Raw genomic sequence first — 16,681 nt, forward strand, 5'->3', positions numbered from 1 at the left:
CAAATAATATAGTGATGATGAGCTTAATAAAGGTGTGATTTAAAAACCCAGCACATTATCGCACTTGTATTACACGAAATTGTAGCGTTTGGTTTTAGGTCAAAACACACCTGCAGTGTGTGCATCAAAAACAGTACTTGTGCTGCTTTAAAATGACACTTACAGTGCCCCCTGTCACGATTCGGCTGGCTGGAGGTGGATCCTCTGTGCCAGAGAGGGATTGGCGTGGACCATGTCGGTGGACCGGTTCTAAGTTGCTACTGGTATTCACCAGAGCCCGCCACAAAGCGGGATGGTCTTGCAGCGGCGGTAGCAACCAGGTCGTATCCACCGGCAACGGCTCAACCTCTCTGACTGCTGAGATAAGCGCGGTACAAGGGAGTAGACAAGAGCAAGGTCGGACGTAGCAGAAGGTCAGGGCAGGCAGCAAGGATCCTAGTCAGGGGCAACGGCAGGAGGTCTGGAACACAGGCTAGCAACACACAAGGAAACGCTTTCACTGGCACAATGGCAACAAGATCCGGCAAGGGAGTGCAGGGGAAGTGAGGTATAAGTAGGGAAGTGCACAGGTGAAGGTACTGATTAAAACCTCATGCGCCAATCAGTGGCGCACCGGCCCTTTAAATCGCAAAGACCCGGCGCGCGCGCCCTAAGGAGCGGGGCCGCGCGCGCCGGGACAGCACAGACGGGGAACGGGTCCGGTAAGTGAGTCGGGATGCGCATCGCGAGCGGGCGCGTCCCGCATCGCGAATCGCATCCCGGCTGGGAACATTATCGCAGCGCACCCGGTCGGCAGGTCTGACTGGGGCGCTGCGAATAGGAGAACGCTGTGAGCGCTCAGGGGAGGAGCGGGGACCCGGAGCGCTCGGCGTAACAGTACCCCCCCCCTTGGGTCTCCCCCTCTTTTTGGAACCTGAGAATTTGAGGATAAGATTCTTGTCCAGGATGTTGTCCTCAGGTTCCCATGACCTCTCCTCTGGGCCGCAATTCTCCCAATCAACCCAAACATTTTTTTTACCTCTGACCATATTGGATGCCAGAATTTCTTTCACCGAAAAAACGTCAGAGGACCCGGAAACTGGAGTGGGAGAAACAACTTTGGGAGAGAAGCGGTTAAGGATGAGTGGTTTAAGGAGAGAGACATGGAAAGCATTGGGAATACGGAGAGAAGGAGGAAGAAGGAGTTTTTAAGAGACAGGGTTGATTTGGCACTTGATTTTGAAAGGACCAAGATAACGTGGTCCCAGTTTATAACTGGGGACACGAAAGCGGACATACTTGGCGGAGAGCCATACTTTGTCTCTGGGAGAAAAAATGGGTGGAATTCTTCTTTTCCTATCGGCATGTTTTTTCATCCGGGATGAGGCCTGTAAGAGAGAATTTTGAGTCTCTTTCCATATGGTGGAGAAGTCCCGAGTCACCTCATCAACAGCGGGCAAACCAGAGGGCATGGGAGTGGGAAGGGGTGGAAGAGGGTGACGGCCGTACACCACGAAGAATGGGGATTTAGCGGAAGATTCAGAGACTCTGAAATTGTACGAGAATTCGGCCCATGGAAGATGATCTGCCCAGTCATCCTGGCGGGAGGAAACAAAATGTCGCAAATAGTCACCCAGAACCTGATTAATTCTTTCTACTTGCCCATTGGATTGGGGATGATAAAAAGACAAGAAGTTTAATTTGATTTTGAGTTGATTACAGAGGGCCCTCCAGAATTTAGACACAAATTGAACGCCTCTATCCGAGACGATATGCGTAGGCAGCCCGTGAAGGCGAAAAATGTGTATAAAAAATTGTTTCGCCAACTGAGGCACAGAAGGAAGACCTGGAAGAGGGATAAAATGTGCCATCTTGGAGAATCGATCAACGACCACCCAAATAACTGTGTTGCCATGGGATAAAGGTAAGTCAGTAATAAAGTCCATACCAATCTGAGACCATGGTCGTTCAGGAACAGGCAGAGGATGGAGGAGACCAGCAGGCTTCTGGCGAGGGGTCTTGTCCCGGGCACAGACTGTACAAGCCCGCACGAAATCAACAACATCAGCTTCCAGGGTAGGCCACCAATAAAATCGAGAGATGAGCTGGATGGATTTTTTGATGCCAGCATGGCCTGCGAGGTGTGAGGAGTGTCCCCACTTGAGAATCCTGAGGCGCTGGCGTGGAGAGACGAAGGTCTTCCCTGGAGGAGTTTGTCTGATGGAAGCTGGAGAAGTGGAGATCAGACAGTCCAGAGGAATAATGTGTTGCGGGGAAGCTTCCACTTCAGAGGCATCCGATGAACGAGAGAGGGCATCAGCCCTAATGTTCTTGTCAGCAGGGCGAAAATGAATTTCAAAGTTAAAACGGGCAAAGAACAACGACCACCTAGCCTGGCGAGGGTTCAGCCGTTGGGCAGACTGAAGATAAGAGAGATTCTTGTGATCAGTGTATATAATAACTGGATATTTGGATCCCTCCAGCAGGTGCCTCCATTCCTCAAGCGACAATTTTATGGCCAGTAGTTCTCGATCACCAATGGAGTAGTTTTTCTCCGCCGGAGAGAAGGTCCTAGAAAAGAAACCACAAGTAACAGCATGTCCGGAAGAATTTTTTTGTAGGAGTACTGCTCCAGCTCCCACCGAGGAGGCATCTACCTCCAGCGAGAAGGGCTTAGATGGATCAGGTCTGGAGAGTACGGGAGCAGAAGAAAAGGCAGTCTTGAGACGATTGAATGCGTCTTCCGCTTGAGGAGGCCAGGACTTAGGGTTGGCGTCTTTCTTGGTTAGGGCCACGATAGGAGCCACAATAGTGGAAAAGTGCGGAATAAATTGTCTGTAATAATTGGCAAACCCCAAAAAACGTTGGATAGCACGGAGTCCGGAGGGGCGTGGCCAATCCAATACGGCTGATAGTTTATCTGGGTCCATTTGTAGTCGCTGGCCAGAGACTAAGTATCCTAGGAAGGGAAGAGATTGACATTCAAAGAGACATTTTTCCATTTTGGCATATAATTGATTGTCCCGAAGTCTCTGAAGAACCATGCGGACATGCTGGCGGTGTTCTTCTAGGTTAGCAGAAAAAATCAAAATATCGTCTAGGTAAACCACAACACAGGTATATAGAAGATCACGAAAAATTTCATTTACAAAGTCTTGGAAGACGGCAGGGGCGTTGCAAAGCCCAAAGGGCATAGCCAGATATTCAAAGTGTCCATCTCTGGTGTTAAATGCGGTCTTCCACTCGTCCCCCTCCCTGATGCGGATGAGATTATATGCACCTCTTAAGTCCAGCTTGGTAAAGATGTGGGCGCCTCGTAGGTGATCAAAGAGTTCCGAGATAAGAGGTAGGGGATAGCGTTTTTTTACAGTGATTTTATTAAGTCCGCGGTAATCAATGCAAGGGCGTAAGGAGCCGTCTTTTTTGGAAACGAAAAAAAATCCAGCTCCGGCAGGGGAGGAAGACTTGCGGATAAACCCCTTTTTTAAATTCTCTTGGATGTACTCCGACATGGCTTGTGTTTCCGGAGCAGACAGAGGATAGATTCTGCCCCGGGGTGGAGTAGTACCAGGGAGGAGGTTAATAGGACAGTCATAAGGCCTGTGAGGAAGCAAAGTCTCTGCTTGTTTTTTGCAAAAAACATCAGCATAATACAGATAGGCCTTGGGGAGACCAGATATCGGAAGAACCACAGGGTCTTGACTGACAGTACAGGGAGCAGGCTTAAGACAGTCCTTGTGGCAAGAAGTACCCCAGTTCTTGATTTCCCCGGTGGTCCAATCGAGGGTTGGGGAATGGCGTTGAAGCCACGGTAGTCCAAGAAGAATTTCCGAAGTGCAGTTAGAGAGGACCAGAAATTCAATTTTTTCGTGATGGGGTCCGATGCACATTAAGAGGGGTTCCGTGCGGTAACGCACAGTACAGTCCAATTTTTCATTATTAACAGAGGCGATGTAGAGGGGTCTGGCGAGACTGGTCACCGGGATGTTGAACCTGTTGATGAAAGAGGCCAAAATAAAATTTCCTGCAGATCCGGAATCCAAGAAGGCCATAGCTGAGAAGGAGAAGGTAGAAGAAGAAATCCGCACAGGCACAGTAAGACGTGGAGAAGCAGAGTTCACATCAAGAGCTGTCTCACCTTTGTGCGGAGTCAGCGTGCGTCTTTCCTGACGTGGAGGTCGGATAGGACAATCCTTCAAGAAATGTTCGGTACTGGCACAGTACAGGCAAAGGTTCTCCATGCGGCGTCGTGTCCTCTCTTGAGATGTCAAGCGAGACCGGTCAACTTGCATAGCCTCCACGGCGGAAGGCACAGGAACGGATTGCAGTGGACCAGAGGAGAGAGGAGCCGGGGAGAGAAACCGCCTCGTGCGAACAAAGTCCATATCCTGGCGGAGCTCCTGACGCCTTTCGGAAAAACGCATGGCAATGCGGGTGGCAAGATGAATAAGTTCATGCAGGTTAGCAGGGATTTCTCGTGCGGCCAGCACATCTTTGATGTTACTGGATAGGCCTTTTTTAAAGGTCGCGCAGAGGGCCTCGTTATTCCAGGACAATTCGGAGGCGAGAGTACGGAATTGGATGGCGTACTCGCCAACAGAAGAATTACCCTGGACCAGGTTCCGCAGGGCAGTCTCGGCAGAAGAGGCTCGGGCAGGTTCCTCGAAGACACTTTGAATCTCCGTGAAGAAAGAGTGTTCAGAGGCAGTGACAGGATCATTGCGGTCCCAGAGCGGTGTGGCCCATGACAGGGCTTTCCCAGACAGAAGGCTGACTACGAAAGCCACCTTTGACCTTTCAGTGGGAAACTGGTCCGACATCATCTCCAAATGCAGGGAATATTGTGAAAGAAAACCACGGCAAAATTTAGAGTCCCCATCAAATTTGTCCGGCAAAGATAAATGGAGGCTGGATGTGGCCACTCGCTGCGGAGGAGGTGCAGGAGCTGGCGGAGGAGATGATTGTTGAAGCTGTGGTAGTAGCTGCTGTAGCATCACGGTCAGTTGAGACAGCTGGTGGCCTTGTTGCGCTATCTGTTGCGACTGCTGGGCGACCACCGTGGTGAGGTCAGCGACAACTGGCAGCGGGACCTCAGCGGGATCCATGGCCGGATCTACTGTCACGATTCGGCTGGCTGGAGGTGGATCCCCTGTGCCAGAGAGGGATTGGCGTGGACCGTGTCGGTGGACCGGTTCTAAGTTGCTACTGGTTTTCACCAGAGCCCGCCGCAAAGCGGGATGGTCTTGCAGCGGCGGTAGCAACCAGGTCGTATCCACCTGCAACGGCTCAACCTCTCTGTCTGCTGAGATAATCGCGGTACAAGGGAGTAGACAAGAGCAAGGTCGGACGTAGCAGAAGGTCAGGGCAGGCAGCAAGGATCGTAGTCAGGGGCAACAGCAGGAGGTCTGGAACACAGGCTAGGAACACACAAGGAAACGCTTTCACTGGCACAATGGCAACAAGATCCGGCAAGGGAGTGCAGGGGAAGTGAGGTATAAGTAGGGAAGTGCACAGGTGAAGGTACTGATTAAAACCTCATGCGCCAATCAGTGGCGCACCGACCCTTTAAATCGCAAAGACGGGGAACGGGTCTGGTAAGCGAGTCGGGATGCGCATCGCGAGCAGGCGCGCCCCGCATCGCGAATCTCATCCTGGCTGGGAACATTATCGCAGCGAACCCGGTCGGCAGGTCAGACCGGGGCGCTGCGAATAGGAGAACGCTGTGAGCGCTCCGGGGAGGAGCAGGGACCCGGAGCGCTTGGCGTAACACCCCCCTAACATGTTTCGTCACGGGTGTGACTTCCTCAGAGGTTATGGACCATTGCCCTATAACCTTTGAGGAAGTGACACCTGTGACGAAACATGTTAGGGTATGTTCATACTGAGGAATTGGGGCGGAAATCACTCTGAAGATTTCCACCCCAAAATACAGTTTTTTTTTCCGCTCAGAATTAGCAGCGATTTTGCGATTTTCCTCATTGTTAGAGTATCTTCGTTGGTTGTTGTCATCGCTGATGGTGAAACATTTGCCAATTTGATGCCATTTACAGCCAATTATGATGCTTGGCTGATGGTAATTGAAAGTGATTATTCTATTTTATTCTACAAATTGCGTTAAAAGTTAATTCTGCTCAAAATAGGAGCCATTACCTTCCCAGGATGTTGGGTTTTTTGCATTTATTAAAGTCTTAATGAGCGAGAGACTTTGTCATTGAGAAAATGTCCTGCTGCAGTATGATGTCTGCGCTGGATGAATACAGAAGGGGGGTCCCTGTTTTGGACTAGCTAAAGGGGTTACACAGAACATTTCTTGCTCTGGAGGATCCAGCATGCTTGTTCATTACACATACATTCTTTTGACCTCAATGTTCACCCTGTAATACGTCATTTTACCTGTGGAGGAGCTGTAGAGAAATTGAACACTTGTTAACAGATTTCCCTTTAGATTTCAGCTGATCGGTCTGTTTTTATACATTATGATTAAACTCTTTGGTCGTATAGAATTCTGCAAACACGTGTTTTTATATGCCAGTCTTAAGTAAAACTATGCTGGAGTAAAATATGCCAAATGTATAAGGCTTATTAACATCAATTTTGCCAAAAGTAATAGTAAATCTTTTGGGAAGATCCATCATTCTGCTGGGCCCCATTCACATGGGCATGAGTGGTGCAGAATTATGAAACAGTCACTATTTGTTTTTCAGTTTAAGGCTTGAACATTTGCTACTTTTGTAGGTCATAAGACTGGCATATAGCAATCAAAGGGATTGTCCTAACATTAGAATGTATCCCCTTTTCACAGTATAGGGGGTAACTGTGAATTGGTGGTGTGGGTTCCAACCTCTAGGACTCACGAAAGGGAAGTCAAGTCTTCTGTCAGAATGGAGCGGCAGTCACTAATGTGCACTGCTACCACTTTCTGATCGGAGAAATAGGTCCCTGTTCTTGAGAGCATGGGCTCCCAAAGGTTGGACCCTCTGCGATCAAACAGTTATCTCCTCTCCTTTAGATAGGGGATAATGTCTAATGTTAGGACAACTCTTTATATGGATAAATACTCTAGACTGACTCCATTATGGAAACAATTGAGGAGTTGCAAAGTTACAATCTTTTGAAGGTAGAGCTTTTGGTTAGTTTTAAAGAAGTTCTTCTCTTTCAACCGCCCTTTTTTTGTTAGGTGAGTCTCTTAACCTGATCACAATGTGTCCTCTTGCTGGAATCTCCATTGATCAGGTCAGCTGTGATTTTAGCAAGCGTTTCATTCTTCTACAGTGCCACCAAAGGGGAAATGAAGAATTACATCAGACCCATGGAGTTGGGGTAACACCTGCTGTTATTTAAAATTGCCTAATACCGTGTGGTGGCTAATTGGGAAGATGTGTCTAGAATAAGGTTTGTGATGCCAGGAAAGCATTAGCCTCCAAGGGTGGTAGCTTCCTGGGCCAAGAGCTGGGGTAATAACAACCACAGATGCAGGGTTATGTAAAGTACTAATTTTACTAAGGTACTTGCTATAATATACAGGAACAGTTCAACAGTAGTGCAAAGTTCACTGGAGTATGCCTCAGGGATCACAGTTGCCTCAGGGCACTATGGGACTTGTAGTCCTTGCTGACTTACTAGCTTCTTGCTTGCTGATCTTGATTTGATTATATAGCTTGTATGAGACTTAGGAGCTGACAGACACTGACTCGACTCTCCACATAGGAATCCGGAATTACGGCTTATCGCCAGGTTAAACCTGTGATCCTAAAATTGGTTTCCTGAACCAGACATCTCCCTTAAAGATATATTATCATTCAGAAAGATGATTGTGGTTATTTAATATTACTGATATACCTAATAAAAAATAAATTGTTGACTTCCTCGTTTGCTTAACTTGCAATCTTCAGAATAGCCACTAGGTGTCACAATGGCATAAATTTGCCTTTTAGGCACAAAAAGGTGTTCTTATGTAACCTGAGGTTTGGGGGCCCATGAACAGGGTCACAGAGGACGCAGATGTAGAAGTCACCCCCGAATCCAAAAGCATTTCTGCTGTACTGTATTATAAATAGTGCACAGTAGATATATTGGCCAGAGTTGCTAATCATGGGCCCCGATGCTTAATCTACAACAGGTCCCTTTAACTACTAAGCGCCATTTATCATACTTGTGTTTTCCTATGTGAGAGTGGGACCTATGGCTCCACACTGACACAAGGGCCCAATACAACAGCTACCTCTGCTTACTATTCTGGTGAGGGCTCTGTTAAAGACTTGCCATTGGGGCTCCATGTAGATATGACATTTCTATCCAAATCTATATTTCTCTAGCACTTATACACCCACAATAGGTAATAAACTAGGGCGAGGATAAGCCATGACTCATCTGAGGATCATGCACACTATTTAGAAGCCTCCTGGGTCCTTGGGGATGAGGATCTGGAATATGCAAAATGTATAATAACTGTAATACACTTTGTTTTCTATATTTAATATAGAGTATGTGGGGTTTTCCCATTCAGCTTGATATGCTGATCCTTCTGCTAAGACCCCAGTGATCAGCAGGGATCCGCAGCAAGTGTTCAATTTCTCTGCAGCGCCACCCCTAGATAAAGGAAGAATCACACAGTTCTCATTGATATCAGTACACGTCAGTCCTCCACTGTGAGACACTCTTAGTCGAATGGGGGTTTTGTTTATTAGCTCAGGATTTACACCCTTCTTGTTCTCTCATAAAGGCTCCAGACGATTAAGACTATTAGTTCTTGCTGAGGATCGGCTACAGATGAAATGGAGGGAGGCTGAAGGACTCAGCAATGGATACAAGGTCCTAGTTAAGCCACTGACAGGTGAGAGTATAAAGATTGATGGGATCCTAACTCTGCATCATTGATAAGCAACAAGATCAAGACTTTCTCTTTCATTATAGGGGACCCAGAGCAGGAGGTAATGCTAAAAACCAAGACCCCCAAAGTGACAGTAGGTGGTCTAGACCCTGGAAAGGAATATATTCTCCAGATACATGTGATCCAGGGGGAGAATGACACGCTCATAGCCAAAAAGAGATTTATCAGTAAGTAGTCTATGGAATTAAACCGGATTCCAACCCAAGGGCCCTCATGGGTCAACACTGTCTTCTTTAAAGGGGTACTTCACTGGAAAACATTTTATTTTACATCAACTGGTGCCAGAAAGTTAAACATATTTGTAAATTACTTCTATTTAAAAATCTTAACCCTTCCAGTACTTTTTAGATGATGTATGTTACGCCGAGCGCTCCGGGTCCCCGCTCCTCCCCGGAGCGCTCGCTACACTCTCCTCACTGCAGCGCTCCGGTCAGATCCACTGACCCGGGGCGCTGCGATACCGCCTCCAGCCGGGATGCGATTCGCGATGCGGGTAGCGCCCGCTCGCGATGCGCACCCCGGCTCCCGTACCTGACTCGCTCTCCGTCGATCCTGTCCCGGCGCGCGCGGCCCCGCTCCTTAGGGCGCGCGCGCGCCGGGTCTTTGCGATTTAAAGGGCCACTGCGCCGCTGATTGGCGCAGTGGTTCCAATTAGTCTGATCACCTGTGCACTTCCCTATATCACCTCACTTCCCCTGCACTTCCTTGCCGGATCTTGTTGCCATCGTGCCAGTGAAAGCGTTTCCTTGTGTGTTCCTAGCCTGTGTTCCAGACCTCCTGCCGTTGCCCCTGACTACGATCCTTGCTGCCTGCCCCGACCTTCTGCTACGTCCGACCTTGCTTCTGTCTACTCCCTTGTACCGCGCCTATCTTCAGCAGCCAGAGAGGTGAGCCGTTGCTAGTGGATACGACCTGGTCACTACCGCCGCAGCAAGACCATCCCGCTTTGCGGCGGGCTCTGGTGAAAACCAGTAGTGACTTAGAACCGATCCACTAGCACGGTCCACGCCAATCCCTCTCCGGCACAGAGGATCCACTACCTGCCAGCCGGCATCGTGACAGTAGATCCGGCCATGGATCCCGCTGAAGTTCCTCTGCCAGTTGTCGCTGACCTCACCACGGTGGTCGCCCAGCAGTCACAACAGATAGCGCAACAAGGCCAACAGCTGTCTCAACTGACCGTTATGCTACAGCAGTTACTACCACAGCTTCAGCAATCATCTCCTCCGCCAGCTCCTGCACCTCCTCCGCAGCGAGTGGCCGCTTCTGGTCTACGCCTATCCTTGCCGGATAAATTTGATGGGGACTCTAAGTTTTGCCGTGGCTTTCTTTCCCAATGTTCCCTGCACTTGGAGATGATGTCGGACCAGTTTCCCACTGAAAGGTCTAAGGTGGCTTTCGTAGTCAGCCTTCTGTCTGGAAAAGCCCTGTCTTGGGCCACACCGCTCTGGGACCGCAATGACCCCGTCACTGCCTCTGTACACTCCTTCTTCTCGGAAATCCGAAGTGTCTTTGAGGAACCTGCCCGAGCCTCTTCTGCTGAGACTGCCCTGTTGAACCTGGTCCAGGGTAATTCTTCCGTTGGCGAGTATGCCGTACAATTCCGTACTCTTGCTTCAGAATTATCCTGGAATAATGAGGCCCTCTGCGCGACCTTTAAAAAAGGCCTATCCAGCAACATTAAAGATGTTCTGGCCGCACGAGAAATCCCTGCTAATCTACATGAACTCATTCACCTAGCCACTCGCATTGACATGCGTTTTTCCGAAAGGCGTCAGGAGCTCCGCCAGGATATGGACTCTGTTCGCACGAGGCGTTTCTTCTCCTCGGCTCCTCTCTCCTCTGGTCCCCTGCAATCTGTTCCTGTGCCTCCCGCCGTGGAGGCTATGCAGGTCGACCGGTCTCGCCTGACACCTCAAGAGAGGACACGACGCCGCATGGAGAATCTCTGCCTGTACTGTGCTAGTACCGAACACTTCCTGAAGGATTGTCCTATCCGTCCTCCCCGCCTGGAAAGACGTACGCTGACTCCGCACAAAGGTGAGACAGTCCTTGATGTCTACTCTGCTTCTCCACATCTTACTGTGCCTGTGCGGATATCTGCCTCTGCCTTCTCCTTCTCTACTATGGCCTTCTTGGACTCCGGATCTGCAGGAAATTTTATTTTGGCCTCTCTCGTCAACAGGTTCAACATCCCAGTGACCAGTCTCGCCAGACCCCTCTACATCAATTGTGTAAACAATGAAAGATTGGACTGTACCATACGTTTCCGCACGGAGCCCCTTCTAATGTGCATCGGATCTCATCACGAGAGGATTGAACTTTTGGTCCTCCCCAATTGCACTTCTGAAATTCTCCTTGGACTTCCCTGGCTTCAACTTCATTCCCCAACCCTGGATTGGTCCACTGGGGAGATCAAGAGTTGGGGGCCCTCTTGTTCCAAGGACTGCCTAAAACCGGTTCCCAGTAACCCTTGCCGTGACTCTGTGGTTCCTCCTGTAACCGGTCTCCCTAAGGCCTATATGGACTTTGCGGATGTTTTTTGCAAAAAACAAGCTGAGACTCTACCTCCAGTCTGCCCAACGGCTGAATCCTCGCCAGGCCAGGTGGTCTCTGTTCTTTGCCCGATTTAATTTTGAAATTCACTTTCGGCCTGCCGATAAGAACATTAGGGCCGATGCTCTCTCTCGTTCCTCGGATGCTTCTGAAGTTGAACTCTCTCCGCAACACATCATTCCTCCTGACTGCCTGATTTCCACTTCTCCAGCCTCCATCAGGCAAACTCCTCCAGGAAAGACCTTTGTTTCTCCACGCCAACGCCTCGGAATCCTCAAATGGGGTCACTCCTCCCATCTCGCAGGTCATGCGGGCATCAAGAAATCTGTGCAACTCATCTCTCGCTTCTATTGGTGGCCGACTCTGGAGACGGATGTTGTGGACTTTGTGCGAGCCTGCACTATCTGTGCCCGGGATAAGACTCCTCGCCAGAAGCCCGCTGGTTTTCTTCATCCTCTGCCTGTCCCCGAACAGCCTTGGTCTCTGATTGGTATGGATTTTATTACTGATTTACCCCCTTCCCGTGGCAACACTGTTATTTGGGTGGTCGTTGATCGATTCTCCAAAATGGCACATTTCATCCCTCTTCCTGGTCTTCCTTCAGCGCCTCAGTTGGCTAAACAATTTTTTGTACACATTTTTCGTCTTCACGGGTTGCCTACGCAGATCGTCTCGGATAGAGGCGTCCAATTCGTGTCTAAATTCTGGAGGGCTCTCTGTAAACAACTCAAGATTAAATTAAATTTTTCTTCTGCATATCATCCTCAATCCAATGGACAAGTAGAAAGAATTAACCAGGTCTTGGGTGATTATTTACGACATTTTGTTTCCTCCCGCCAGGATGACTGGGCAGATCTTCTTCCATGGGCCGAATTCTCGTATAACTTCAGAGTCTCTGAATCTTCCTCCAAATCCCCATTTTTCGTGGTGTACGGCCGTCACCCTCTTCCCCCCCTCCCTACCCCCTTGCCCTCTGGTCTGCCCGCTGTGGATGAAATTTCTCGTGACCTTTCCATCATATGGAGAGAGACCCAAAATTCTCTCTTACAGGCTTCATCACGCATGAAGAAGTTCGCGGATAAGAAAAGAAGAGCTCCTCCCATTTTTTCCCCTGGAGACAAGGTATGGCTCTCCGCTAAATATGTCCGCTTCCGTGTCCCTAGCTACAAGTTGGGACCACGCTATCTTGGTCCTTTCAAAATTTTGTGCCAGATTAATCCTGTCTCTTACAAACTTCTTCTTCCTCCTTCTCTTCGTATTCCTAATGCCTTTCACGTTTCTCTTCTTAAACCACTTATCATCAACCGTTTCTCTCCCAAATCTGTTCCTCCCACTCCTGTTTCCGGCTCCTCGGACATCTTCTCCGTCAAAGAGATTCTGGCATCCAAAAAGGTCAGAGGGAAAACCTTTTTTTTAGTGGATTGGGAGGGTTGTGGTCCAGAAGAGAGATCCTGGGAACCTGAGGACAATATCCTAGACAAAAGTCTGCTCCTCAGGTTCTCAGGCTCTAAGAAGAGGGGGAGACCCAAGGGAGGGGGTACTGTTACGCCGAGCGCTCCGGGTCCCCGCTCCTCCCCGGAGCGCTCGCTACACTCTCCTCACTGCAGCGCTCCGGTCAGATCCACTGACCCGGGGCGCTGCGATACCGCCTCCAGCCGGGATGCGATTCGCGATGCGGGTAGCGCCCGCTCGCGATGCGCACCCCGGCTCCCGTACCTGACTCGCTCTCCGTCGGTCCTGTCCCGGCGCGCGCGGCCCCGCTCCTTAGGGCGCGCGCGCGCCGGGTCTTTGCGATTTAAAGGGCCACTGCGCCGCTGATTGGCGCAGTGGTTCCAATTAGTCTGATCACCTGTGCACTTCCCTATATCACCTCACTTCCCCTGCACTTCCTTGCCGGATCTTGTTGCCATCGTGCCAGTGAAAGCGTTTCCTTGTGTGTTCCTAGCCTGTGTTCCAGACCTCCTGCCGTTGCCCCTGACTACGATCCTTGCTGCCTGCCCCGACCTTCTGCTACGTCCGACCTTGCTTCTGTCTACTCCCTTGTACCGCGCCTATCTTCAGCAGCCAGAGAGGTGAGCCGTTGCTAGTGGATACGACCTGGTCACTACCGCCGCAGCAAGACCATCCCGCTTTGCGGCGGGCTCTGGTGAAAACCAGTAGTGACTTAGAACCGATCCACTAGCACGGTCCACGCCAATCCCTCTCCGGCACAGAGGATCCACTACCTGCCAGCCGGCATCGTGACAATGTATACCACAGAGGAAGTTTTCTTTTTGAATTTCCTTTTCTGTCTGACAACATGCACTCTGCTGACACCTCTGTCTGTGTCAGGAACTGTCCAGAGCAGGATAGGTTTGCTATGGGGATTTGCTCCTACTCTGGACAATTCCTAAAATGGACAGAGGTGTCAGCAGGGAGCATGTTGTTCGACAGAAAGGAAATTAAATAGAAAAGAACTTCCTCTGTAGTATATAGCAGCTGATAAGTACTGTAAGGATTGGGATTTTTTTGAATAGAAGTGTGGTGTCCCGGTACCGCATTATATACGGTACCTACTTATGTATGGGTCCCCATAGCCAGAGTCCCTAGGACGTAGTAATGTAGTTTACCCCTTGTCGCCTCTATTTCTACTAGTAGACCAGTGGTCTATATAAGGTTAATGTAAATGTAATGATTTATTTGTAAATAAATGGTTAATTACTTGTTTCCATAGCGTTGCAGGACCTGCGGGTCATGTGACTAGGTGAACTCTATGGTATTAAGCTTAAGGACCTTTGGAGGCCCTGTGACGTAAGCAATCCCATTACACCATGTAATGGTGAATGGCAGATGTTCGGACCAATCAGATTCGCCCCGCCCCCTGCCCATATAAGGGAGCGGCGGCCATCTTCACTCTCTCTTGTTCCTGGGCAAGCAAGCAAGCAAGACCTGTACAGCAACTGACGCAGTGAGTTAGGCCCGAGCCTTGCGGCAATGGCTGAACAATCTAATTATAGAGTGTATCAATTCCCAAACACTCTGCAGCATCACCGGACCTAATAAATCCCCTAAATCCGGACGTATCTGCAAATCTCTCCCTAAATTCAGAGACTGTATCACTAACTCAAGGTCTGCAACAACTGTCAGTCACTAAGTAACCTAAGGACTGTTTATATGAGACTGCTACTGTGCCGTGGATATTGCAAGCACTTCAGTAAAGTTATTCACATTCAAGTTAAATCTCTTTCTGGACCTTCAGTCATTTCATGCAGCTATCGTTACTGGGAAGGGCGGCGATAGGCCGGAACATTGATTCAGCATACCAGCCCTCAGCCTGGCATCACGAACTATAGGGTTAACATTAATCCCTCATATACCGATACTATACCGCCACTACCATACACCCCCCCCCCCCCCAAGGGCTACCACAGAAGTAATTTACAAATCTGTTTAAACTTTCTGGCACCATTCGATTTAAAAGAAATTGTTTTCCAGTGGAGTACCCCTTTAATACATAAACCCCAAAAAGTTTTTAAACTTGTTATAATTAAATAAAATATTTTGGGGAATATTTATCGAAGCTGGTGTTGAGGAAGAATGGTGCAGTTGCCCATAGCAACCAATCAGATTGCTCCTTTCATTTTTGAGAGGCCTTTTTAAAAATTAAGTGATCTGATTGGTTGCTATGGGCAACTGCACCACTTTTCTTCTACACAGAGTTTGATAAATCTCCCCCTATGAGCTCCAAACATCTTTGTGTAGATCAACTTCACTGTAGCATTAGGTTTTTTTTATGGGGTTGTCAAATTAAGAAAAATATGGCTGCTTTTTCAGAAAGAACATCCACTCCTGTCCATAGGTTGTGTCTGGTGTTTCAGTTAAGCCCTATAGAAAACTATGTGACTGAGCTACAATACCACATACCATCTGTTTACAGGCGTGGCACTGTTTTTGGAGAAAATTTTGAGCTTTTTTTCTAATCTCGGTCAAGTCTTTAAAAATTTTTTTTCCTGGGGAAGATCATCGGAAATTTGGATGTAGTTTGGGGCCTTAAGGAGTAGTTTGGATGTAAAGAAATCTTATAATTCATTGTGTCCTTCCCTCCATTACATGATTGTAGTAGATGATTTGAAAGCTCAAATCAAAAGTGAGAAGAAACTGGAAGTAACGCCAACTCCTGGGACCCCTGAGATGAACTCTCCTCCACCTGCAGGGACCACCACATCTGAGACAGGTCTGCAGGGTTCTTTCCTACTATCCCTCTCCTCACATCTCTTTCCCTCCTCTCCTTTTTCATGTCTTCTCTCCTTACCTTTTCTCTCCTTTTCCCCTTTTTCTACCTCTCCTCCCCTCTCATGTCCTCTCTACCTCTCCCCTCCAATCTTCTCTCCCTCTTGACCTATCCACCTCTCCTCTCACCTCATGTCCTCTCCTCTGTTGTCCTCTCTACCTCTCCCCTCCAATCTTCTCTCCCTCTTGACGTATCCACCTCTCCTCTCACCTCATGTCCTCTCCTCTGTTGTCCTCTCTACCTCTCCCCTCCAATCTTCTCTCCCTCTTGACGTATCCTCCTCTCACCTCATGTCCTCTCCTCTGTTGTCCTCTCTACCTCTCCCCTCCAATCTTCTCTCCCTCTTGACGTATCCTCCTCTCACCTCATGTCCTCTCCTCTGGTTCTTTCTACCTCTCCTCTCTTGTTATTTCTACCTCTCCTCTCCTCTTATGTCCTCTCCTTTTGTTCTCTACCACTCCTCTCACCTCATATCCTCTCCTCTTGTTCTCTCTACCTCTCCTCTCTTGTTCTCTCTAGCTCTCCTCTCCTCTTATGTCCTCTCCTCTTATGTCCTCTCCTCTTGTTCTCTCTACCATTCCTCTCACCTTATGTCCTCTCCTCTTGTGTCCTCTCCTCTTGTTTTCTCTAGCTCTCCTCTCCCCTTGTGTCCTCTCCTCTTGTTCTCTTTACCTCTCCTCTCTTGTTCTCTCTACCTCTCCTCTCACCTCATGTCCTCTCCTCTTGTTCTTTCTACCTCTCCTCTCACCTCATGTCCTCTCCTCTTGTTCTCTCTAGCTCTCCTCTCCCCTTATGTTCTCTCCCCTTATGTACTCTCCTCTTATGTCCTCTCCTCTTGTTCTCTCTACCTCTCCTCTCCCCTCTTGTCCTCTCCCCTTATGTCCTCTCCTCTTAGGTCCTCTCCTCTTGTTCTCTCTACCACTCCTCTCACTTCATGTCCTCTCCTCTTGTTCTCTCTACCTCTCCTCTCCTCTTATACCCTCTCC

General features: G+C 48.9%; 1 protein-coding gene across 2 annotated transcripts in view; it reads left to right on the forward strand.

Annotated features, from left to right (window-relative positions):
- COL20A1 (collagen type XX alpha 1 chain) overlaps nt 1-16,681 on the forward strand; it is a 156,600-nt gene that overhangs the window by 59,197 nt on the left and 80,722 nt on the right. For both annotated transcript variants that reach the window (XM_056547885.1, XM_056547886.1), the window contains 3 exons: nt 8,702-8,812; nt 8,893-9,036; nt 15,525-15,638. In XM_056547885.1, coding sequence (XP_056403860.1) covers nt 8,702-8,812; nt 8,893-9,036; nt 15,525-15,638 — 369 coding nt within the window. The remainder of the gene's footprint in view (nt 1-8,701; nt 8,813-8,892; nt 9,037-15,524; nt 15,639-16,681) is intronic.

This window comes from Hyla sarda, chromosome 12, assembly GCF_029499605.1.
Source record: "Hyla sarda isolate aHylSar1 chromosome 12, aHylSar1.hap1, whole genome shotgun sequence".
Taxonomy (NCBI): domain Eukaryota; kingdom Metazoa; phylum Chordata; class Amphibia; order Anura; family Hylidae; genus Hyla; species Hyla sarda.